This window comes from Hemitrygon akajei, chromosome 4 (assembly GCF_048418815.1).
Source record: "Hemitrygon akajei chromosome 4, sHemAka1.3, whole genome shotgun sequence".
Taxonomy (NCBI): domain Eukaryota; kingdom Metazoa; phylum Chordata; class Chondrichthyes; order Myliobatiformes; family Dasyatidae; genus Hemitrygon; species Hemitrygon akajei.
The window spans coordinates 131215094-131240004 of NC_133127.1; the positions used below are offsets into that span (position 1 = coordinate 131215094).

Genomic DNA, 24911 nt, shown 5'->3' on the forward strand with positions numbered 1-24911 from the left:
ATTAACAGGCCTCTTCATGGAATCAAGGGATCCCTTGTATGCAATGAATTTAAGTTATTTATAAACAAACCTCACTGCACGATTTACTGTAAAGCTACACTTTGCTGCAGAAAGCCTTATTTTTTAAAATGTGGACAATTGGGCAAACATTCTGAAACTTATAAAATTCTAATGCATGAATCTCATTTTCAAACAAGTAGAGAAAATCAAAGTAAAGTCAAGTAGAGTTCAACATTGTTAAGAATTGGAAATGTCTTAAACTGATTACACTTGGAGAATCTGACTAGCCGGGTGAATGAAGGGGAAAGAGCAGACGTGCTGTATTTGGATGCACCTAAACCTCAAATATCAAGCTGCAATACCTGATGAATTATTACATTTGTGAACCTCAGAAGATGTGCTTCAAGACGTTATCAGCCCAATCACTAAAGCACGAGAGGATGATCTTACACTCAACACCCAAAAGACCAGGGGGATGTACTATCTGCCTCCACTACCCTCCACCAATAAAGGTCCATCCCAATAATAAAATAAAATATTATTCCTATCCCAATAATAAAAAAAATATATTATTCCTATATCTTGAGTCTTTTTTTCAACAACGGTTCAATTCACTGCTCCCTTATGCCACATTACAACACTTGGTTGAGGAAGGAAAAATGTACCTGAAGATCAGGGCCTCAGGTCTGATGTAAAACTCAATCTCCTCTGCAGCAGCGATCCCTACCCCTCTGAAATCCTTCTGAGACCTGAACTATCTACAGCAGCTAGCTCAAGGCTCTGAAGGAAAACCACCGATATTGTGTTTAAAGTAGATTTATTATCAAAGTACATACATATCACCATATACAGCCCTGAGTTTCATTTTCTTGCAGACACACTCATTAAACCCAATAATCATAATAAAATCAATGAAAGACCGCATCAGCAGGGTGGCCAATCAGTGTGCAAAAGGCAACAAAATGTGCAAATAAACAAGGAAAAAATAAATAATGATAATAAATACCAAGAAAATGATATGAAGAGTCTTTGAAAATGAGTCCATAGGTTGTGGGAACATTCGATGACAGGGCGAGTGAAGTTACCCCATTTGGTTCAAGAACCTGACGGTTGAGGAGTAATAACTGTTCCTGAACCTGGTGGTGTGGGTCCTGAGGCTCCTGTACCTTCTTTCTGGTGGCAGCAGCGAGAAGAGAGCACGACCCGGTGGCAAGAGGGTCTCTTATGTTGTATACTGCTTTCCTGCAACAATGCTCCATGTAGATGTTCTCAACGGTGGGGAGGGCTTTACCCGTAATGGACTGAGTTGTATCCACTACTTTTTTTTTTAGGATTTTTCCATTCAAGAGCATTGGTGCTTCCAGACCAGGCTGTGATGCAGCCAGTCATTATACTCGCCACCACACAGCTATAGAAGTTTGTTCAAGTTTTAGACATAATGCCATATTTTCCCAAACTTCTTAGGAAGTAGAGACACTGCTGTCCTCTCTTCGTAGTTGCACTTATATGCTAGGCTCAGGACAGGTCTTCTGAAATGATAACACCGAGGAGTTTAAAGTTGCTGACCCTCTCCGCTCTGATCCCCCCGATGAGGACTGGCTCTGGTTTCTTCCTCATGAAGTCAATAACCAGATCCCGTGTCATCAAAATCCTCCAAATTCACAGAAAGACTAAACAAAACAATACCTGTGTCCTCTCACAAAGGACATTCCTGGCATTCAGGCCCCATTTATGTTCAGTCTGCTATGCTAAACTGTGCAAGTCATTTGCATGCCTGACAACAGACCTTAAAACAGTCTATTCTGAGTTTCATTGGGAGGGGGAGGGGGAGAGATTGAGATTGATATTGATATTGATTCAAGAATGCACTCAAAGCTTCATTGAAGCAGTGTCACATCCCAAATGACTCCTGGGAACTCTAGCCCATGACCACTAAAAGTGTGGAAAGAGCATTTGGTATCAAGAACCTCAGGCTATAGGCTTTAAGTGTCAGAAGAAGCAAACCACTTCAAAAAAACAGCACTAGGTCACCCTGTCGACCAGTTCCTGTCCCCTTTAAGTCAGAATCTGTGGGTTTCACTGTGGCTTCGTCAACTATTTCAGAGCCCACAAAACAATGGTACAGTAAGTCTTCCTTGTCCAAAAAGAACTGTCTAAGGCAGCAGGAGACCAATTTTCTATTAAGAAGTGAATACTAAGATATAATCCGATTCAGATGAGAAATGTTGGGCAAATCTTTTCATTTATGGAAAATCCAACATTAAAAATCATAAATGTCAGTCAATACTGATAAACCCAATAAGGAATTAAAAGAAAATCTTATGCAATTAAAGACCAGAAAGAAGCTGAACACGCTATCACAGGTAGCATTTTAGGGAAGATTAGAAAAGCAAAGTGGAAAAGGACAGAATGAAGATTGGTTACAGTGCAAGTAGAAAACAGGTCATTTTTGTGTGGTGGACTATAGGCTAGGAATTCTGATAAATTAATCTGATGTTGCAACAGGCCACTGATGACTGTTAAACAGCACACACAAGATGCTGGAGGAACTCAGCAATTACAGCTTCTGCAGACTCTCCTGAGTCAATGGTAGAGAAAATCTGTAGATGCTGGAAATCCAAAGCAACACACACACAAAATGCTGGAGGAACTCAGCAGGCCAGGTAGCATCTATGGTTCCAATCACAAACAAGAGAAAACCTTCAGATGCTAGAATCTGTCCTGCCAAAGGGTCTCAGCCCAAAACGTCGACTGCACTCTTTTCCACAGATGCTGACTGGCCTGCTGAGTTCCTCTAGCATTTTGTGTGTATTGCTGTGTCATTGGTGCTTGCTGCATGGGTGAATCCTTCAGAGTAAATTTCAATTGCTCATCTTCACAAGAAAGAATAGGATTGGGAGATAATTTGGGAAGAGGTCAGGTAAGTAGTCTGAATCAGCAGTGAAGCAATGAGTTGAGCGTTGGAAGCACTGAAATATGATGAAGAAGGAAGGAAGGAAGGAAGCAAGCATAAGATAAAAACTCAAGGTGACTAACTTTACAGCATTCCCAATCCAGTGCTATTACACACAGTCATCTCAAAAGTGACCAACAATGATTGCTCTCTGGACAATTTGACCTAAATTCTCTTGCAACACTCAAAGAGGGACAAGGCGTGGAGGAATACTACTCTCAAATCAAAAACAAGTTAGGCCACAAAGGTGTCTTGTTCCTGTCTGGTTGAACTTCAAGAGTGACATAAAATGATTTGGAAACCCTGTTTCACAATGAAAGTGTAAAGCTTTCAAATGTTCAAAACAGAAAACGGTCATGCTTTTAACTTTATAGGCATTTGTAGTTCTGGAGATCTACCCCAAAGATACATTTGAACACAAAGTCCCCACAGCTAGAAATTCTCCATTAAATGCTTCATTTTTCCCATTTTGAAGATTAAATGCAATTATTAAATAAAAACATTTAATCTACATTTTATAAAATCTAATTATCTTAATTAAATGTAGAAACCAGATTTTAAAATCTAGCCTGACATTTTTGATCAAGAAAAAAAAATCCCACCCACATGAATACCTGTTGTTAAAGCTAACACTGAGGTTAAAACATTTGTGAATGAAACACTAGTGCATGAAACTACCATTAAAAATAGTTCTAAACACATTTGCAGTAACCCACACACTCAGAAATAATATTCAAGTAGATTAATTAAAAACATCAAGGCACCTTTTCCCCTATCAGACCATCTATTAATTTTAAAGTTCAATTGACAGATTCCCAGTCCATGAAATGGGATTTTGAGGAAACAGAGTCTAGGTGTCACAGGGCAATCCTTACTGGAGAGAAAAGATATGGAGCCAGTGATCATTAATGGAGAATGTGTGGAGCAGGTTAAGACCTACAAGTATCTGGGAGTACAGTTGGACGAGAAGCTAGACTGGACTGCCAACACAGATGCCTTGTGCAGGAAGGCACAGAGTCGACTGTACTTCCTTAGAAGGTTGGCGTCATTCAATGTCTGCAGTGAGATGCTGATGATGTTCTATAGGTCAGTTGTTGAGAGCGCCCTCTTCTTTGTGGTGGCGTGTTGGGGAGGAAGCATTAAGAAGAAGGACGCCTCACGTCTTAATAAGCTGATAAGGAAGGCGGGCTCTGTAGTGGGCAAAGTACTGGAGAGTTTAACATCGGTAGCTGAGCGAAGGGCGCTGAGTAGGCTACGGTCAATTATGGAAAACCCTGAACATCCTCTACATAGCACCATCCAGAGACAGAGAAGCAGTTTCAGCGACAGGTTACTGTCGATGCAATGCTCCTCAGACAGGATGAAGAGGTCAATACTCCCCAATGCCATTAGGCTTTACAATTCAACTGCCAGGACTTAAGAACTTTTTTTTTCTTTTTAAAGCTATTATTAATGCTTTTGAATTAGTGATTTAGATGCATATCATATTATTACTGAGTTAAGTATTGTATGTAATGAGTTTTTGCTACAACAAGTGTATGGGACATTGGAAAAAATGTTGAATTTCCCCATGGGGATGAATAAAGTATCTATCTATCTATCTATTTCAGCATGTGGTTGGAGTACCAAGCTTCTATCCAGTTAAATACACTCAGAATTTAAATTGAAGAATGACCTTATTACAACCTTAGTTCCAGCTTGCAGCCATGATTTCAGCTCATGAAAATGGCAGCAAGTCCATTCTGTAAATGCAAATAATTTTAGAATAATAAATTATTGACACTAATTACATTAAAGTGTTTAAGAAAAAGGCACAAGATCATTCATGATTCTGTTTTTGGACAAAGGAAAAACTGATTGTGTAACAAATCTACAAGAAACATTGACGAGGCCCCTGAATATTACAGACCAGTTAGCTTAAAAAAATAAGGAAAACATTGAGGCCTGGACTTTTAGGCTGCAGTAAAAGTGAAACTAGCAGTGCTCACCATCTTAATCCCATGCGAGGTAAACAGGAATGTTGGGACTTGACACAAAGATTCTTTAAACATACATATTCTGACAAGGGATCCCTTGTATGCAATGAATTTAAGTTACTTATAAACAAACCTCACTGTAAGATTTACTGTAAAGCTACACTTTGTTGCAAGAAGTCCAAGATTTTAAATGCGACCAATCTAGCAAACAATCTGACCCTTATAAAATTCTAATGTACGTGTGTACAGTATCTCACTACTGAACAAGTAGTTAAAAAAAAGTCAAAGTAAAATCAAGTAGATTCGACATGCTTTTAAGAATTGGAAGTGTCTTACAAACTAATTACAGTTCTTGGAGAATCTAACTAGCTGGGTGGATAAAGGGGAAGGAGAAATGCCATATTTGGATTTTCAGAAGCCATTTAATAAGGTGACAACTTCAAGGCACCTACAGAAGAGTTCATGAAATATGAGTTATTAACATGGAGAAACAATTAACAGGTGATCAATAAAAGCGAAAACAGGACATAAGGCTCAAGTACAGTTGGCAAGCTGTAACAAAGTGAGGTACTACAGGAATAAGGGGGATAGATGGAGAGGGTGAGTGGCTTTCAATTCCTGGGCGTTAACATATCAGAAGATCTGTCCAGGGACCAGCACACAAGTTTCATCACAGAGGCGGCACAGCAGCATCTCTACTTTCTTAGAAGCTTGCATAGATTCTGTGTGTCACTAAAAACTTTGTCAAACTTCTCCAAATCCATAGGAATAGTTAATACCCTACAAACAGCAGGGTCTGGAAACAGAGTGGATCCCTTCATTCCCCACTACTCTGAACTGATTCTACAGCCTACAGACTCGCTCTCAAGGACTCCTTTACAACTCGTTCTCAGTATTATTTTTATTTGCACAGTTTGTCTTCTTTAGTACTTTGGTTGTTTGTCTATGTATAGTTTTTTTCTTAAAATTCTCTTGCATTTCTTCTTTTTCCAGTAAAAGCCTGCAAGAAAATTAATTTCAAGTCAGTATATACTTACTTATACTGACTTTGATAATCAATTTACTTTGAACCTTGGTCTCAATACCTCCTTGTGCAATTGGATCCTCATTTGCAGACCCCCATCAGTTTGGAGTGGTCACATCTTTGCCACAATCTCCATCAGCACAGGTGGACTACTAGGCTGGGCACTTAAGCCTCTTGCTTTATTCACTTTATACTTATGACTATGTCACTATAAGCACAGTTCCAATGCCATATACACATTTGCTGATGACACCACTGTCCTAGTCCAAGTTAAAGGTGGTGATGAATCAGCATATAGGAGGGAGATTGAAAATCTGGTTGAGTGGTTCCACAACAACCTCTTAATGTCAGCAAGACCAAGGAGCTGATTATTGACTTCTGTTGCTGTAACATCGAAGCAGGTTCATGGCTTTGGTGAGTGAGACAGAAAACATGTTTTCCCAGGTTACACAAACTACAAAACTAAATATTCAACAAATAGATACTTAGTTAAAAGTGCACGTGAAGCAGACCTTCAAGGGGTTCTGCACAGCATGCCTTAAACAATGGGAGAGAGAAATAAGCTCCCACACGTGCTACTCCTTATATCCAGGATATTTGAGACAGACACTAGGTAGCCACCCAATGAGAAGAGCAGCTGCAGTTTCTAAACTAACCCATCACGATGGAAGCAGAATAAGCCACACACCCCCTCCACGGGACAGGAGATGAGAGGTCCATGAGCCAGTTCTCATCAGCGGTTCAGAGGTGGTGAGGGTCAGCAGCTTTAAATTCCTTGGTGCTATTATTTCGGAAGACTCGTCCTGGGCCCAGCATGTAGTTACAATTACAAAGAAAGCACAGCAGCAGCTTTACTTCCTCAGGAGTTTGCAAAGATTCAGCATGACATTTAAAACTTTGACAAACGTCTATATGTGTGTAGTGGAGAGTATATTGCGTATCCCCATGTCTCCCGATGATCCTTCCGTCTCAGTATCTGAGGATGACGTGCAGGCTGCCTTCAAGGGAGTGAATCGAAGGAAAGCACCTGATCCAGATGGAGATCCTGGCTGAGTACTAAAAACTTTAAGCCAACCAACTGGCTGGTGTATTCAGCCTCTCGCTCCAGCAGTGTGTGGTACGCACCTGCTTCAAGCAGGCTTCAATCGTACCAGTGCCCAAGAAGAGCGTGGTAAACTGTCTAAATGATTACTGGCCAGTGGCACTTACATCCACAGTGATGAAGAGTTTTGAGAGGCTGGTGTCGAAGGATATCAGCTCCTGTCTGAATGGTGTCTTGGATCTGCTCTACTTTGCTACCAAAACAACAGGCCCACAGCAGATGTTATCTCACTGGTTCTTCACACAACCCTGGGACATCTGGACAAGAAAGATGCATACATCTTTATCGATTACAGCTCAGAATTTAACATCATCATCCCTTCTAAACTAATCAGTAAACACTAAGACCTGGGCCTCAATAATCTCTCGTGCAATTGGATCCTGGATTTCCTCACTTGTAGACCCGATTCAGTTCAGATTGACAAAATCAACTCCTTCACAATCTCCATCAGCACAGGAGCAATGCAGGGATGTTTGCTTAGCCCCTGCTCCCCACCTATGACTATGTGGCTAAGTACAGCTCCAACACCATATAGAAGTTGCCTGACGACATCACTGTTGTGGGCAGTATCAAAGGGGGTGATGAATCAGCATACAGGAGGGAGACTGAAAACTTGACTGAGTAGTGTAATAGCAACCACCTCTCATTCAATGTCAGTAAGACCAACAAACTGACTGTAGACTTCAGGACAGGGAAACCAGAGTCCATAAGCCAGTAATCAACAGAGGATCAGAGATGGAGAGTCAGTAACTTCGTCAGACTCAGGGTCTCGGCCCAAAACGTCGACAGTGCTTCTTCCTATAGATGCTGCCTGGCCTGCTGCGTTCCACCAGCATTTTGTGTGTGTTGCTTGAATTTCCAGCATCTGCAGATTTCCTCGTGTACTATAGATGTGTGCTGGAAAGCACGCTGACTGGCTGCATTACAGCCTGATACAGGAACACCAATACCTTTGAGTGGAAAATCCTACAAAAGGTAGTGGATTCTGCCTAGTACATCACCGGTAAAACCCTCCCAACCATTGAACACACCTACTTGAAGTATTGCCATAGAAAAACAGCATCCATCATCAAAGATCCTCGCCACCCAGGCCATGCTCCTTTCTCACTGCTGCCATCAGGTAGAAGGTACAGGTGCCTCAGGAGTCACACCACCAGGTTCAAGAACAGTTACTACCCCTCAACCATCAGGCTCTTGAACAAAAGGGGACAGCTACTCTCATTTAAGGACTCTTTTATGTTGTTATTTCATACTCGTTATTTATTGCTATTTATTTATATCTGCACCTGCACAGTTTGTTTGCAGTTAACAGTTCCTGATGTTTACAGTTACTGTTCTATAGATTTGCTAAGTATGCCTGCAGAAAAGAATCTCAAGGTTGGATGTGGTAACATGTATATACTCTGATAATAAATTTTACTTTAAACTTTGAATATTGTCTGGCTGCATCACAGCCTGGTATGAATCACCAATTTCCTTGAATGGAAAAGTCTTCAAAAAGGACTGGATATGACCCAGTCCATCATGGGTAAAGCCCTCTCACCACTGAGCACATCTGCATGAAGTGTTGTTACAGGGACCCTCACCACCCAGGACATGCTCTCTTCACGCTGCTGCCATCAGAGAGAAAGTACAGGAGCCTCATGACTTGCATCACCAGGTTCTGGAACAGTTATTACCCCTCAACCATCAGACTCTTGAACCAAAGGGGATAACTTAACTCACCCCATCACTGAAACATTCCCACAACCTATGGACTCACTTTCAAGGACTCTTCAAGTCATATTCTCTATAGTTGTTGTTTATTTATTTATTATTATTTATTTCTTTTTGTATTTGCACAGTTTGTTGTCTTCTACACACTGGTTGAATGCCCAAGCTGGTGTGGTCTTTCATTGATTCTATTATGGTTATTATTCTATTATGGACTTATTGACGATACCTGCAAGAAAATTAATCTCTGGGTCATATATGGTGACATATATGTAGTTCTACAATAAATTTATTTTGTGCTTTGAATAAATGCTTGGGTCTTAAACATTTACAATCTAAAAGACCTATGCAGTTGGAAGGGCCCAAGTGTAATATTCCATATATGTTGACAATAATGTAAGAGGAAAGCAAGTTTTATGGAAGTTATAGGAGGATATATTGTTTTGCCGGCTGTTTAGGGATGGCTCACAAGGTCAATTCCTGAAATGAACAGATTGAGTGAATTTGAGCTGATCTGCAGTGTTCGAAATATGAGACTGACCTTTCTGGAAGATTCTGAGGGGGTTCCAATATCAAATGGTAGGAGGACGTTTATGAGAGCCTAATCAGTGGTCGTCGTTATTAACATAGCAGCATTTTACAATTCACTTAAGTCTTTGAGTTTCTTTTCTGTACATACAAGAACAACATTCTGCACAAATGCAACCACAGACATGATCTTTTTGATACTGATGGAAGTGAAGTGCCATTTTGAGATGTATCAATCCAGTCCCAAAGCCCATAGCACAAAATATTTTTTTAAAAATGCTTTAAAGTGTATTTTAAATTCATGTCCAAGAGATGTTCACTGTCCTCATTTCTATCCTTGGGAATATTGTAACATCTTAAGTGCTTACTATCATTATAGTGTAAGAAAGCATTGTTAACACTACACCATATCTTGGTTTTGTGCATCAACACAAAATTTGAAACATATTGAGCAAAATTTCACTTTGACAGGGTAACAAATAATTAGAGGAGCAACCTTGATGCACCATATCTGATTAACTTCAATGGAGAAAACAAAACTCAGGTGGTTGCATTAATGGCAATATTCCCTTTTAGGATGAACGTTACAAACCATTTCTTAGCAACATTTAAAAGCATTCATTAGCAGCAGTAAACATAATTATTTTGTTCCTGTATTTAAATATAAAGAAACTTAATCCCTGTAGGATAATTTTCTTCTGTCCTGAGACAGCTGGCCATATCCCTGGATGACTAAATATTAACAACCGTGTTTCTATTAACAACTGTGGCAAACTACCACTGCAAACAATGAAGAAGCAAGTGAAGACGAGGCCAACTCGAGCGTTAAGCCGTGTGGGTGCGATGCAAAATTGGAGCGTGACATGCTTGAGAAGTGTTCAGAGCAAAGTCAAGGTATGATTCAGATGTAGACAGAGTCGTTGATGGAGCCAGAGCAAACGAATGAGAGAGGAGTCAGTGCTGAGGAGTTTCAGAGCTCATCCACCTAAACCGAGACGAGGTTGGATCACCCTAAATGCCAAGCCTATTTGGAAAGGTCGAGAACGGCCTTGGGCTGGGCAGCGGGGTACAGGCCCCGAGCGTATCGCTGAGGCATGGCCTGGGTCCTAGTGTGGGGGAATGACCACCGCGGTGCTTGGATGATTCAAACACTGCCCCAGATACACCGATAAGGCAGGGTGTCAAGACCAGAGGTGAGGATTGGGCCAATTCCGCTTGCATTCCGCGATGTTCACTCCTCTCTCCGCGGTGCTGAGGTTGGGAGGCTGTTAAACGCTTTGTATCTGAGTGCTTCACGGAGATCTGCCCTACTGTGTGATGAACTGAGATTGAGGCTGAGGGCCTATGCCAGCTGCTTTGGGCCTAAGGACTCAATCTGGTTCTGATTGCTGTTGCTTGCTTTTACTGCCTGCATGATTTGTGTTTTTTTTTCATCTTTCTGAACATTGGATGTTGGTTTCTTTTTTTAAAAAACACTGGGTTCCTTAGGGTTTCTTGCTTTGTGGCGAATCACAAAGTTGTATCATTTATACATACTTTGATAATAAATGCACTCTGAGCTTTGACCTGCTCACCTCCACAATATGGACCCAAACACAGTCTTTCATGAGAGCTTAGCTCTCCGCTCATCAATGCTACTCTTTGCTTAAGTGAATGTATTTAACAAAATATTAGCCCCACTTGTCTCTAGGTAGTAGTTTCCACTATTGATTTCAGTGACATTGCTGTGATTGCACTGTATTTAATTATTCCAACAAGCAGCAGGTAGCGCTGCAGCCTAAACTCGGAAAATGCCCATTTCCAACTTTATCCATGTCCAAACTTGTGTGTGAATTTTGAAGGAAAGTCCTTCTGTATTTCTTTACATTTCAAATAACATCAGGGGTGCACCCTAGTTAGTTAGCTGTGACATTTCCTAGACATGAAACTACACCTTGAATGGTGTCAACTTCAATGCCAACATATCAACAAATACTCATTATGGAATAATGTTAGGGACAAATAAAATAAAGCAGTATATTAGTGCTCCTGGATGAAGCACACATTCACAATTTACATTCCATGATACATTCCTTGATCACAGCCAGGGCCAACTTGACAAAACGGTGAGACGCTCGTTATTTGGATACAAGTCCCATTTATTTATCTGCAATGAGTTACTGCACTCACGTTAATGACTGATGACATTGCTGGAGAAGGGAGGAGTCTTCTAATTCAAATAATTCAGAGGAAAGTTCCTCTAAATAACTAAATCATCTTGAGGGGGATTACATTTAGGAAAAATAAACTAACTTATTAGTAAATCATAAAGTAATGGTGTTAGGCATATCCCAAAGTGGCAAATTCATTGAATCCTTTGGTGTAACTGGCTCAAGCTGGTGTTTAATTCCACACAAGCTCTGTTGAAGGGTCTCAGCACGAAATGTTGGCTTGTTATTCCTCTCTATAAATGCTGCCTGACCCACTGAGTTCCTCCAGCATTTTGTGTGCATTACTCTACACAAGTTTCCTTTTATTCACTTCACCTACATTTCAAAAAATATATCAACGGTTGTAAAGCACAGGGATAATCCAGGTTATGAAAGGGGGCCATGTAACTATAACGTTCTCTTCCCTGCTTATCTACCTTACCTGTAAATGCACACAATTATTCATCTCAAAACCTCCATCAAAATAAAAGTGTGAAATATAATAAACAACTGATCACATCACCATAACACCTTCACAGACTTCCTGCATGACCTGTCTTTCATTAGGGGATATGATGAGTACATGTAAATTAGGGAGGGAGTATAATAAAAGATAAAAAGTACACATTTCTAACCATCACCAAGGTACTGCTTTCAACAGCATTTGCTACAGATACAAACAATAGAAAGATTCTTTACAACTGACAACTATCCATTGACCTCAACTTTAGAAATGCATTTACAGTTATCATTATGCCTCTGTCAGAAATGCAACACCAATTTGTGCCACATTTTCACATCTACTGAGAACTGGGTTACATATTACTATGGCTATGAAATCTGATGACTAAGTATTGTATATTGGGTCTATACTATGCAATACTTGACAGTAATTACAATGAGTTAATTTATTTTAAGGATACAGAAGTAGAAAAGTCAGTTCTTCAACCAGCATGGAACAGAATACCAGCCACACTTCAAGCAACCTGCAGAGTCTTTGTAAAGGAACTATAGCTCCTTTGACATTGATTGACTGTCATGATCATTAACGGACTAACACCACACCCCAAAACACCCAAAGTAGCTATCAGTTAGGACTCAGTGATTAAACCATCCCACATATATTTACGTTAGTTTCCAATGGTTTCTTAAGGTTGTCATAGCCAATAGCCAAAGGGTGAGAGTGCGGATAAGCTCCCACTACCTATTACATGCTCCCAGTGGTATGTATCTCAAACAGCCTCTGATATCTAAGACCAGCTCCTGGTCTTCACATGTGGCTTAGCTACTAAGCCCAGCAGAACTGTTTCAACTGACAAAAGAGGCAAAGGCAGGTTACTGGTGCATTAAAACCAGTTGCTCCAGGCAGATGGGGCTCATCAGCTGTGGTTGGAAGCTCATCTAGAAGGAAATTCTGATCTCAAACCTCCACTGCCTTGCAACTATACCCACTCAAGGGGAAGGCTTCTGGAGTAAACCCAGAGGAAAAATCCAGACCTGGAGTCCCCAAGGCAGTTCTATGTTGAGTTCAATGCTGAATGGCAACTCCTGCGACACCGTATTGATGACTGCCCTTCCTTTGGATTCCTCAGCTGCTTGGAGAGGGGGAGCCTGCTGCATGAGCAAATTTTCTCTCTATATCATACTGCCCTAGCTTGCGTACACACCAGCCATGGTTGATCCCGACCAATGGAGGGCTTCAACAGTTCCCATGGGTATATATTCATTCAGTGATTTGCATTGACACAGATAGATAGATAGATGGACAAAAGAGATTCTGCAGATGACAGATGGAGCTAGAGCTACTGCAGTAAAGCTTTAATATCAATTAAGCTCTATACACTCATTTCACTACAGTTGCATAATAACTATATCTCTATACACTATATACAGATGAATGAGTTATCTGCCAAATTTAAACAGAATTCGATTCAATTTAGATTTAATGTGTGGCGGTAAATGTATTGAACAAAAGTGATTCTGGAAGTCATGATAAGAATTCCATCATACTTAAGACAACCTAAATAGGTTTTTGGCAGGGAGATAAAAACATGAAGTATGTGGGACTAATCAAATGAAATGCAAAAGTATTAAGTTGTCTTATGAACTACTGTATTCTGATTTCTTCTCAAAGATTACTAGAACAGCTGAGAAACCTCAGTGTAATTTAGGCATTGTGGTACAACCTTATACCTGAATTACATATGTAAAGAAAACATATACCCAATTTTGAAACTTCTCGTTTTCATACAACACAGGCTGAACACAGATAGTTTGACCATATCTCTCCAACATCCACACAAGTTTTTTTCCATACTCAATCTCTACTGATGTAACACTCAGCTGCAAATTGTAAAATCAATCTTAAGTGCTGGATCACTGTTCCTCTACCAGAATCTCTTGCTCTCCCCTCAGTACTTCCACAAACAAAGATCTGTTATATTCTGTTGAAAATGCTACTGCCCATAACCCTGGGATAAAAACACACTGCAACAGGGATACAGTTACATCTGAAACTATGCTATACCGAGGCTCAGATTTGATATATTAAGTTTGCAAAGTTTAATATGATTAGTTTATAGGGGAAGCTTCTTTGACTCCATTTTCACCCCACCCATTAGAATTTGCTATAATTTCTTGTAAAGCTAATTATCCTTTACATACAGTCAACATCTATAAAACTGGTTCTCACAGGAATGCATCAAATCCATTTGAACTTTCTCCAGATACTGTTTCATCAAAAGATAAATTAAGTAAAAATGATGAGTTCATTTTCAAGGGAACGAGAGTTAGTAACAGAAATGAAGTAATAAAAAAATTAAAAAGTGCTGTTAAAAATCAAACATGTTAATTGAGCAAAACATTCTTTTCCTTAACTTTTACTGACGTAATAAGCTTAATCTTAACAGGGTGAACCATTCAAGTTTGGAGATAACATCAGAACCAAAAACAGATGACACTGTTTTCACCGTTACTATAGAAGTGCAGTGATGCCATTTAATACTGTAGGATTAGCGCTAAAGCCTGGCACCAACACATCATTGGGATAGAATGAAGTTGGAATGCACATTATGGGTGACCTCCTGTGGCAAGTAGCTGACCTGAATCAATCCTGACTTTTTAAAGATTGTGTTCTAAGAAACTGCTGATTATCAACTGATAGGAACTAATCAGAATATAATTCTACCGCAAGTTTGTTACCACTGGTTAGCAAAGGATTACAACTGGCTAGTAATTGTGTCTACATTGGTAGCTTGTAGACAAAGTTATGATTTCATGTGAACAAATAGGAATTCCCCCCACACCCCAGGAAATAACCCCTGGACAGTGAAATCACTATTTCATTAAAAGGACCATTTTCATGTAGTACATCAATGATTTGCATCTGTAAAGGGGATGAGGTGGGCTAATACAACTCGAGTTAATTGCATTGAACCACATAAGAACAAAAAGATGGAAGCAGTACTATTTATGATGTAACACGTGATACTTTTAGGAATAGAAACTCCTATAAATGACCAACTTGAGTATCATCTCAATTGAAAATGAGTGAAATACAAAGGAGGGGTAAAAGGAAGTAGTGAAAGTGAATCAGAATTTTAAAAGTACTGCTGTATAGCAAACTTTACTTAAATGGATCTGAATTGATAACCCACTTACTATTGCAAGCATAATTATTTTGTACAAGTATTAATTGGGGACAAAAGAAATGGCCACGAAGACATTAACTATCTGGTAAATACATGGGGAAAATATGTGCGGCTCTCATCAACAGGTGATATGCAACTAAACTCCACATCAAGGAATTTTACTAATCAGCAGATGGGAAATTGAGTGATATGGCCATTTCTCAATGACACACAGCAGCTAGTGGGGGGGGGGGTTATTTTTAACAAAAGCAGAGTCAACACAGTGGAGCAGCAAGCAAAAAAACATTTTCTAAAAAATTACAATAATTTACATTTGATGCAACACACAAAATGCTGGAGGAACTCAGCGGGTCAGGCAGCATCTACAGAAATGAATAAACAATCAATATTTCTGCAAACTTTTCCCATCAACTACCAGTTGTACTCCTTCCCCTCTGCCCACTTTCTTATTCTGGCTTCTTCCCCCTTCCTTTCCAGTCCTGATGAAGGGTCTCAGCCTGAAACATCAACTGTTCATTCACTGTCATTGATGTTGTCTCACCTGCAGAGTTCCTCCAGCATTTTGTGTGTGTTGCTCTGGATTTCCAGCATCTATAGAATCCCTGTTTATGACTTACATTGATACTTTTTCTACATGTAAAAAAAATACTTCAAGGCACATCACAGAAGTATATTTACACAAAAATTGGCATATGTGCAAATTTGGATGATTAGAGAATGTTGGAGACTGAATTTAAGAAGAATCTTGGGGGCTTTAGAAACCGATTTTGGGAGGGAATCTAGTGTTTGGGATCTAGTTGCTAAGGTTAAAAGCAGAAGACCAGAATCTGAGAAAAACAGATTTGAAGTACAGCATGACAAGCCCATGTTCCAATCTAAATATGAGAATTTCAACTACTTGGTAATGACAATTTGCAGTCATATATGGCATATGGTATGGAGCTTAGTGTTGAGTTTTGATTGTTCAAATGTTTGGTAGGTGGGCCAGAAGACCACTGGAATAGCTGGGTGTGAAGAGGGTTTTTGTCCAGTCCATTGGCAGGATGTTAGAAGACCAGGTAAATCTGGTTTTTTTTTGTGAGAAGGCGGGAAGAAAAGTCAACTCTGATGTCATCCAGTTTGGTTCAAAGAAGAAATAGGGTACAATCGAAATAACATTTAGCAAATGTTCCAGGCGATTCTACCTGGGTCCCTGTAACTTAGCTCCAAACGGATGCTGCCGACAACCCGCCCTCGGTTTACGGGGTGGAAGGAGGCGGCCGTTCGGTCGGGAAGTCGCCTTGTACAAGCTCCCGCCAGTTTCTGGCGTCCACACACCGAAAGTCGAACCCGTTGTGGGCGAGTGGGCGCGGAGAGTCGGACTACAGCTGGCCTTAGCTGCGCAAACTGGCCGGCGGTGAAGTAGGGACTGACCCCATCAAAAATGTGCCTGTCATAAATCAGAATTTCTTTGCAAAACTTTCACCAGTCGGAGAAAAAGCGGGCATTTATGGACAAGTTACTCCGATTAAGTCCATAGTATTTACCATAAAACATATAATGTACTTGGGGCAACAGCCACGGAGAGGCTCGGACAATAATCCACAAATGTTGAAGCCTAGCTCGACTTTAAATGTTAAACTGTACCTTGACGGTGGGCCCTGCCGATGATTAAGTGAACACAAATTAATACTCTCCCCCCCCCCCCCCAAACTTTCCACACACCTCTCCCGTTAACCACTCGCGCCTCGAGGGGAAAACCAGTGACAGGAGGCAACTTCAGCCGCGAATGAGAAGCCAACAGTCAACATGTCGGCAGGTGAGCCGAGCCCACTCCCCACTTCCCATTCATCGGCCGCCAGCGGAGCAACGCCCAGCCACCCCCGGGGCGGCCCCTCTCTCGGGCAGGCTGGAAGTGAACACGGGCAACGCTTCCCTCGACCTCCATGCCCCCGCCAACCCTCCCTTCCTCCCTCCACGGCACAAGTTGGCGTAGACAGCAGCAGTACCGGTAATCAGTGGAAACTTTCGGCGCAATCCTCAAACCTTCTCGTCCGGTCTGCAGATATGTCCCTGCTGCCTCTGCCAACATCAAGCTTCTCAAAAGTTTGCAGGAACTATCGATTTGGGTATCAGTCCTGGCAATCCAACCCCCATTCCCAACAGAGAGAAAAAGACCAACGAACCGAATTGAGCCGAGGGGCTGATGGAGGGGGAAAAGCCTTCAGCCGGAGAACAGCGCCAGCCAACAACAATCAGCCCCATTCACAACGGAATGAGAGGAATGACATAGCTTCACCTAATGCAGCAGAGCGCTGGCGCTCTGGGTCCTAGCGTCGCTGTACAACCACCAAGTATCCGACGGCGGCAAGACTTCACCTGTCATTAACACTGGTTTCCACAGGATACCTGCACAAGCGTACCTGCTGTGGAGTAGAAATGTATTCTAGACAGTCTGTTTACCGATCAGCATAACTGTTATAAAATGTATTATTCCTTGAACCAGGCACATTATAGCCCAAGAGACGATCCAATATTACTAGGAGGAATTTATTTCGTTATCAAATCAGATGAATTAGCAAGAATGAAGTAACTTTTGTAATCATACTGTAAATTGCTAACCCAGTTTGAGGCACATCACAATACTTCTATCTTCCTCTTTGCCCTTTTAGAACTGAGGCGAGGAGAAACTTATTCAGCCAGCTGGTGGTGAATTTGTTGTCACAGAGGGCTGTGGAGGACGAATGACTGGGTGTACTTAAGGCAATGATTGATGGATTCTTGACTAGTAAGTGGGTTGAGGATTATAGGGAGAAAGCAGGAGAATGGGGTTGAAAAGTCAGCCATGATTGAATAGTGGAGCAAACTTAATGGGCTGAATGGCCTGATTGCTTTTATTATCATGGTCTATGGTCTGACCCATGCGAATATGTGGATGTAATCACATTAATATTCAGACCTCAATCACCAGAAGTACCACTGACTGAAATCCTTCACAATGTTAAAGTAAATGTTCAACTAAGTAGTATTTTTTTTTCATTTCAATATCATTAAAGTATTTTTAAACCTAAGGCAGGAAAAGAAATGATTCTTCAAGATTCTCAAGTAGTAAAGGTCAGTATTCTAGTGGGACTTGGTTACAGTCCGGTGATGGCCGGACCATATCTCCTGGGGGTAAATTTTCATCCTCAGTAATCCATGCTCTCTCTTTCTGGGGCATGTTTGATATCTTTTTTTTAGTAATTAGTAGAAAATGTGATATGCTCCATTAGCAAATACAACCCTATTGCTTATACATTACGCTGGTTTATGGTGAAGAAAGGTGGAGAAACTTTTGGAATTTATTTCTCTTGATTTAATACATCATACAAAAAATCCATATTTTTGTAGGTATACATTTATTCTGTCTTTAACAATTAATGCATCAAAATAATGGAGATTGCAAGGGAAAGTCCCAACTGTAACTTTCATATTGTCTAATTCCTTTGATTTCTGGAGACGTCCTACCACTGAAAGAATGAAAGTCCTGCAGTCTTTGCTTTGTTATTTTCAGATTCCTATTATTTATGCATCTAGCACTATTTTTCTCGATGTTTTGTTTATTCTTGATGTGCATATTGATTAAAATAATAGTGTTAATCTTGCTAATATCTGATTTCAAATATTTTACATATATAGTTAAACAGACTGACTATTTGAATGGGACAAATTTCATCCTGATCATTCCTCCCACAGCTCAGGTAGTATCTGATGTTGATATTATTTAAGACAGCTAATTGTTGGGTCACATTAATAGACGGTAAATCCATAGGATTAAATCTTGTAGTGTAGTTCTTAGTAAATGAGCACTGGGTCTGAACTATCCTTTTTATTTATTCCTTTTGTGGAATCTATATGTCATTTGCATTTATTGCCCATTTCTAATATCCCATAAGAATTTCTAATATCCTATAAGAGCCATCTTATTGAATGGCTGTAAACACAAAGTGCACTGCAGATGCTGTGGTCAAATCAAGACGTACAAAAAAGCTGGATGAACTCAGCAGGTCGGGCAGCATCTGTTGAAAGAAGCAGTCAACGCTTCGGGTCGAAACCCTTCGTCAGGACTAAAGAAGGAGGGGGCAGGGGCCCTATAAAGAAGGCGGGGAGAGGGTGGAAAACCAATCAGAGGAAAGATTAAGGGGTGGGGGAGGGAAAGCAGGGAGGGGATAGGCAGGAGAGGTGAAGAATTGAATGGCTGCTATCCTGCTGGTGAAGGTAAATCCATAATTCTGTTAGGTGGGAAGTTCCAGGATTTACACCCGGAAGTGATCAAGGTCCAGAGATGTATTTTGAAATCAGGATAGTTTGAAACATGCACACTCTTTCTTTGTGGATTGATATGGCCCTAATCACTATTTAAATGTGTATTTCAGGTATTAGAACTTTGGATGAATCCACACACTTGTGTTGGTGGGAACAACACTGAGAGTTCCAGGCAACCTATCTAATAGGGTGCATTTGATGTCCAAAAACAATCTGACCATTTAAGTAACCATAGGGTGGATGAAACTTATTTCAAGCTTCATGTGATTGAAATTGTTTCTAAACATTTATTACACTTTCTAAAGGCTGTAAATGGGGTAAGAAGGATATGGGAAAACAGAAGAGGGGAAGGAAACCAAGGTCGAAACATAAAACAATATCAAAGGGGAAGAGTGGCTTGGACCCCTCTATGTTTGAAGTAGAGGTGCTCCTGTGAGCTGGGTGAAAGGTTTCGTCCTGTTTGTCATTATGGAGCACTTTCCCCACAAGACAGCAAGATGACAGGAGATTGCAACCTGATCTAAATCTCTGTACACCTGACATATGTAAACAGAATCCCTGCAGGGTTCTGTTAACATTTTGGCAGTACAGTGGAGAAGTTCCAAATTCTTGGCTGTCATTAAGAAGAAATTCTATACAAGTTGTAGTTTCAATAATAGATAACTGACTCAGCATTTTTATTTTAAACTACATGCCCCAGATATTTATCAGTATTGATGTACAATTGCAGAAATATAGGTTGCCATCTGATATCTCAACTCTTTGTCATTTGAGAGTTCCAGCAATGATCTTTGATCATTTCTTTGTGGATCACAGATCCAAGTTTGGTCTAGGTTTGCATTGTGATACGAATGGGTTGCTCAATTGGCCCAGAAACCCCAAAGTTTACCTCAAAGTTACCTCTCTCAATCCTATCACTGCTTTGTTGTATTTGTCCAACAAACAGGATTGCAAAAGACAAATGTTTAAACACTGGGAAGTCGTCATCTTTAACAACTGGCACAAACTCTATTTCTAGGTTTAAGTTGAGAGGTGAAAGGTTTAAAGGGGATCAGAGGGGCAAGTCTGTCCACACTGAGAGATTGGGTATATATATATATGGTATGAACTGCTGGAGGAGGTGATAGTGGAAGGTACAGTTGCAACATTGAACAGGTACATGGATAGGAAAGATTTAGAGAGAAATGGGCAAAGGGCAGGCAAATGGTATTTGTATGGACAGGCATCTTGTTCAGCATAGCCATGTGGGCCGAGGGGTCATATTTATCTTCTATGTGATTCTAAGGACTAGATTAGATTAGATTAGTTTTAGAATAGGAATCTGGTTTAATACCACTGTCGTATGTCATGAAATTTGTTATTTTGCAGTAGCAGTACATTGCAATATATGAATTAAGTAGATAGTGCAAAAAAAAATCTGTAAGGTAGTGTTCATGGGCTCATTGACCATTCAGAAATCTGATGGCGGAGGGGTAGAAGCTGTTCCTGAAATGTTGTGTAACGCGCTGTAAGGTTTCACTGCTAACGTAATGGCCTCTCTGTAAGGTTTCACCATTAATGTAATGGTTTCTCTGTAGCAGCAGTGTTTGGGTTATGACTAGAGATAACGGGGGCTTTGGAATGTGCGCCATCCAATGAGACGCATGTTATTCTTTCTTGTGGGTCTGGGAGCAGGGATTTTGTGGCCTTTTGTTGGCGAGAGATGAAGAGAGAAGACGTGAGTGGAGAGAGCTGGTAGATTGCTGGATGGAGTGGACTTGGAGTGAGGGTCCAGGGGTCAGTGACACTCAGAAGAGGTCAACAGGGAACAAATGGACAGAATGTCTAATCACGTTGCGCATTAGACTGTTTCATGTGAATGGGCCCTTTTTCTTTTTTTGTTTCTTTACTAACCTATAGTCAAATTAAAAATTATGATAGTTTAATTACATATTGTGTACTGTTTGTTATTCCATGGTACTGATTTGTAACAGAAGTACATATCACACAGCATCCGCCCAAACAAGATTTCTCAAGTTTGGCTGGGCCAGAGGCTGTCTTCCCTCAGATTAAGCTGCTACTTGCACCCAAAAGTTACAATTGAGTGTGTGTCTTCAGGCTCCTGTACCCCTTCCTTGATTGTGGTAATGAGAAGAGTGCATGTCCTGGGTGATGGGGGTCCTTAATGGTAAATGCTGCTTTATTGAGTTATCACCATTTGAAGCTGTGGTGAACTGTGGTGTCCTGTCTGGACACACCCCCACCCCTCCACCGCTGACTGCTCCTGTGGCTCCTCCCACTGACCGTGGCTCCTCCCACAGTCCCTGTATAAAGGCGATTGGGGCCTGACCCCTGCCCTCAGTCTCCAGGATGTAGTATGGTGGTCAATTACTGCTTGTTCTTTCTTCCAGTCAATAAAAGCCGATATCTCACCTCACGTCTCAGAGAGTTATTGATGGTGCATCCATTTTATTGACTGGAAGTTTTAAAACATGGAAAGTATTTTACATCCGGAAAAATTAGACTTGGACCCGCAAAACTCAGAAGCAGCTCTTGCCTTTGAACTCTGGCTTGCATGCTTCCAATCATACTTGGAGGAGGTTCGTGCGACTGAGCCCGCTGTTATGCACAGAATCCTCCTTTTGAGGGTCACCCCGAAAGTTTACTCACTTATCAGGGACCTGCCGACCTACCAAGAGGCATTGGACGCCCTCAAAAGACAGTACCTGCGGCCGGTGAACACCGTCTATGCAAGACATCGCTTAGCGACATGGCGACAGCGACCCGACGAGACGAGCGCCGAGTTTCTCTGAGCCCTACAGACACTCGTGCGAACTTGCGACTACAGAGGACTGACGGTGGAACAACATGTGGAGCTGCTAGTACGAGATGCCTTTGTTACGGGGATCAGGTCAGTGTACGTGCGCCAGCGGCTGCTGGAAAATCGCTCGGCGATTGAGACGGCCGACACACTGGAGGCTGCTCTGCACAACGCTGATGCTGTCCAGCCGCGCGATCCCCCGCCGGTCCCGTGGACACCTCAGACCCTGCCACCCGCGAGCGAATTCACCGCCGCCGCTGCCAGTCGTGAGTCCACGAACTCTCCAAGACCGACCACAGCTGCTGCCAGTCGCAAGTCCGCGCAGTGTTACTTCTGCGGACTCGAAAAGCACCCCCGAAAACGCTACCTGGCCCGAGGAGCGACCTGCTCCAGCTGCGGGAAGAAGGGCCATTTCGCCAAGGTCTGTAAGTCTGAACCACGAGTGGGGTTGGACAGCGCTGCGTGTGAGGCATGGGGACCGCCATCTTGGTCGCCGCCATCTTGCCTGCCCGCCTCATGCGAGGCATGGGGGCGGCCATCTTTGTCGGCGCCACCTCGCCCCGCCCCCAACCCACTGGTGCTTACCGGGCACCAAGACGGCAGTTCAACTCTGGCCTCCATAACCCTCGACCAAAGCGCCCCACACCAGCTTGCAAGGTCAATGAGGACATCCTGGTGGAGGGGCACAGGACTAGCTGCCTGTTTTACAAGGGCAGCACTGAGAGTTTTATTGACCCGGACACGGTGCAACGCTGCGGACTCGTGACACGACCGGTAAGCCAGAGAGTCACCATGGCTTCTGGGTCACATTCCACAGATATCCGGGTGGGTTGTGTAGCGACATTGGTGGTGCAGGGCACAGAATATCGGAACTGCGCTACTGGTCATGCCTCAACTGTGCGCGCCTGTGCTATTGGGGCTGGACTTCCAGAGCCACCTCGAAAGTGTGACTATGGCATATGACGGGCCCCTCCCACCACTCACTGTCAGGAATCCTCAGTTTTGTAGGACTTCGTCATATACCCCGCTACTGACCACACACACACACACCGAACCACACGTCCCGCCCAGCACCATGCCGACAGCTGTGCTACCGACACCACTTGCAGCCTCTCCACCCTCAAGATCCCTCCCCTACCGCTGTTCGCCAACCTGACCCCCGACTGTAAACCTGTGGCAACTAAAAGCAGGAGGTACAGCGCGGGGGACAGGGCCTTCATAAAGTCGGAGGTGCAGCGGCTGCTCAGGGAGGGGATCATTGAGCCAAGCACAAGTCCTTGGAGGGCCCAGGTGATTGTTGTTTGGACTGGGCAGAAAAATAGGATGGTGGTGGACTATAGCCAGACCATCAATAGGTTCACGCAGCTTGACGCGTACCCCCTACCCCGCATCGTGGATATGGTCAACCAGATAGCTCAGTACAAGGTGTACCCGACAATAGATCTGAAATCCGCTTATCACCAGCTCCCCATCCGCCCAGAGGACCGCCCCTACACCGCCTTCGAGGCGGGCGGCAGGCTCTATCACTTCCTGTGCGTCTCCTTCGGTGTCACAAATGGTGTCTCTGTCTTCCAGAGGGAAATGGACCGGATGGTGGACCAGTGCCAACTGAAGGCCACATTTCCCAATCTGGATAATATCACCATCTGTGGTCACGACTGGTCGGATCACAACGCCAACCTCCAACGATTTTTCCAAGTGGCCAAAGCCCTGAACCTTACTTATAACAGGGACAAGTGTGTGTTCGGAACCACCCGACTCGCTATCCTTGGGTATGTCGTGGAGAACGGGGTCATTGGCCCTGATCCCGACCGTATGCGCCCCCTGATAGAACTCCCTCTTCCCACCACTCTTAAAGCCCTAAGATGGTGCCTGGGCTTCTTTTCCTATTACACCCAATGGGTCCCCCATTATGCAGACAAGGCCCGCCCCCTGGTCAAGTCTACCACATTTCCCCTCTCTGCTGAGGCCCGCACGGCCTTCAGCCGCATTAAAGGGGACATTGCCAAAGCAACGATGCATGCGGTGGACGAGACCATTCCCTTCCAAGTAGAGAGTGACGCCTCCGATTTCGCGCTTGTTGCTACCCTCAATCAGGCAGGCAGGCCAGTAGCATTCTTTTCTCGTACCCTTCAAGGCCCTGAAATTCGGCACTCCATGGTGGAGAAAGAAGCCCAGGCCATAGTGGAAGCTATTAGGCACTGGAGGCACTATCTCGCCGGCAAAAGGTTCACCTTGCTGACCAACCAGCGCTCAGTTGCGTTCATGTTTAGCAACCAACAGCGGGGCAAAATCAAAAATGATAAAATTTTGCGGAGGAGAATAGAACTCTCCACCTACAATTATGATATCCTGTACCGGCCTGGAAGGCTCAATGAGCCCCCTGATGCCCTATCCCAGGGAGCATATGCCAGCGCACAGCTCGACCAGCTATACGCCCTCCATGCACATCTTTGCCACCCGGGGGGTCACCCGACTTTACCATTTCGTGAAAGCCCGGAACCTGCCGTACTCCCTTGAGGACATCAGGACGATGACCAGGGACTGCCAAGTCTGCGCTGAGTGCAAACCGCACTTCTACCGTCCTGAAAAGGCGCAACTTATCAAGGCCCCTTTGAGCGACTGAGTGTTGACTTTAAGGGCCCCCTTCCCTCCACCGACCGCAATGTCTACTTTCTCAACATTATTGACG

General features: G+C 42.6%; 1 protein-coding gene across 4 annotated transcripts in view; it reads right to left on the reverse strand.

Moving 5' to 3' along the window:
* Positions 1–24911, reverse strand: part of amotl1 (angiomotin like 1) — a 148372-nt gene that overhangs the window by 84713 nt on the left and 38748 nt on the right. Inside the window, exon 1 of one of the 4 annotated variants that reach the window (XM_073043318.1) lies at positions 17124–17407. The exons of 2 other annotated variants lie outside the window; for them this stretch is intronic. Coding sequence is in view for 1 of the 2 variants with exons in the window: in XM_073043317.1 (XP_072899418.1) it covers positions 17301–17379 (79 nt within the window). In the remaining variant the exon portion in view is untranslated. Of the gene's footprint in view, positions 1–17123; positions 17408–24911 lie in introns of those variants that run through there. One more of the 4 variants, XM_073043317.1, reaches the window with a different exon arrangement.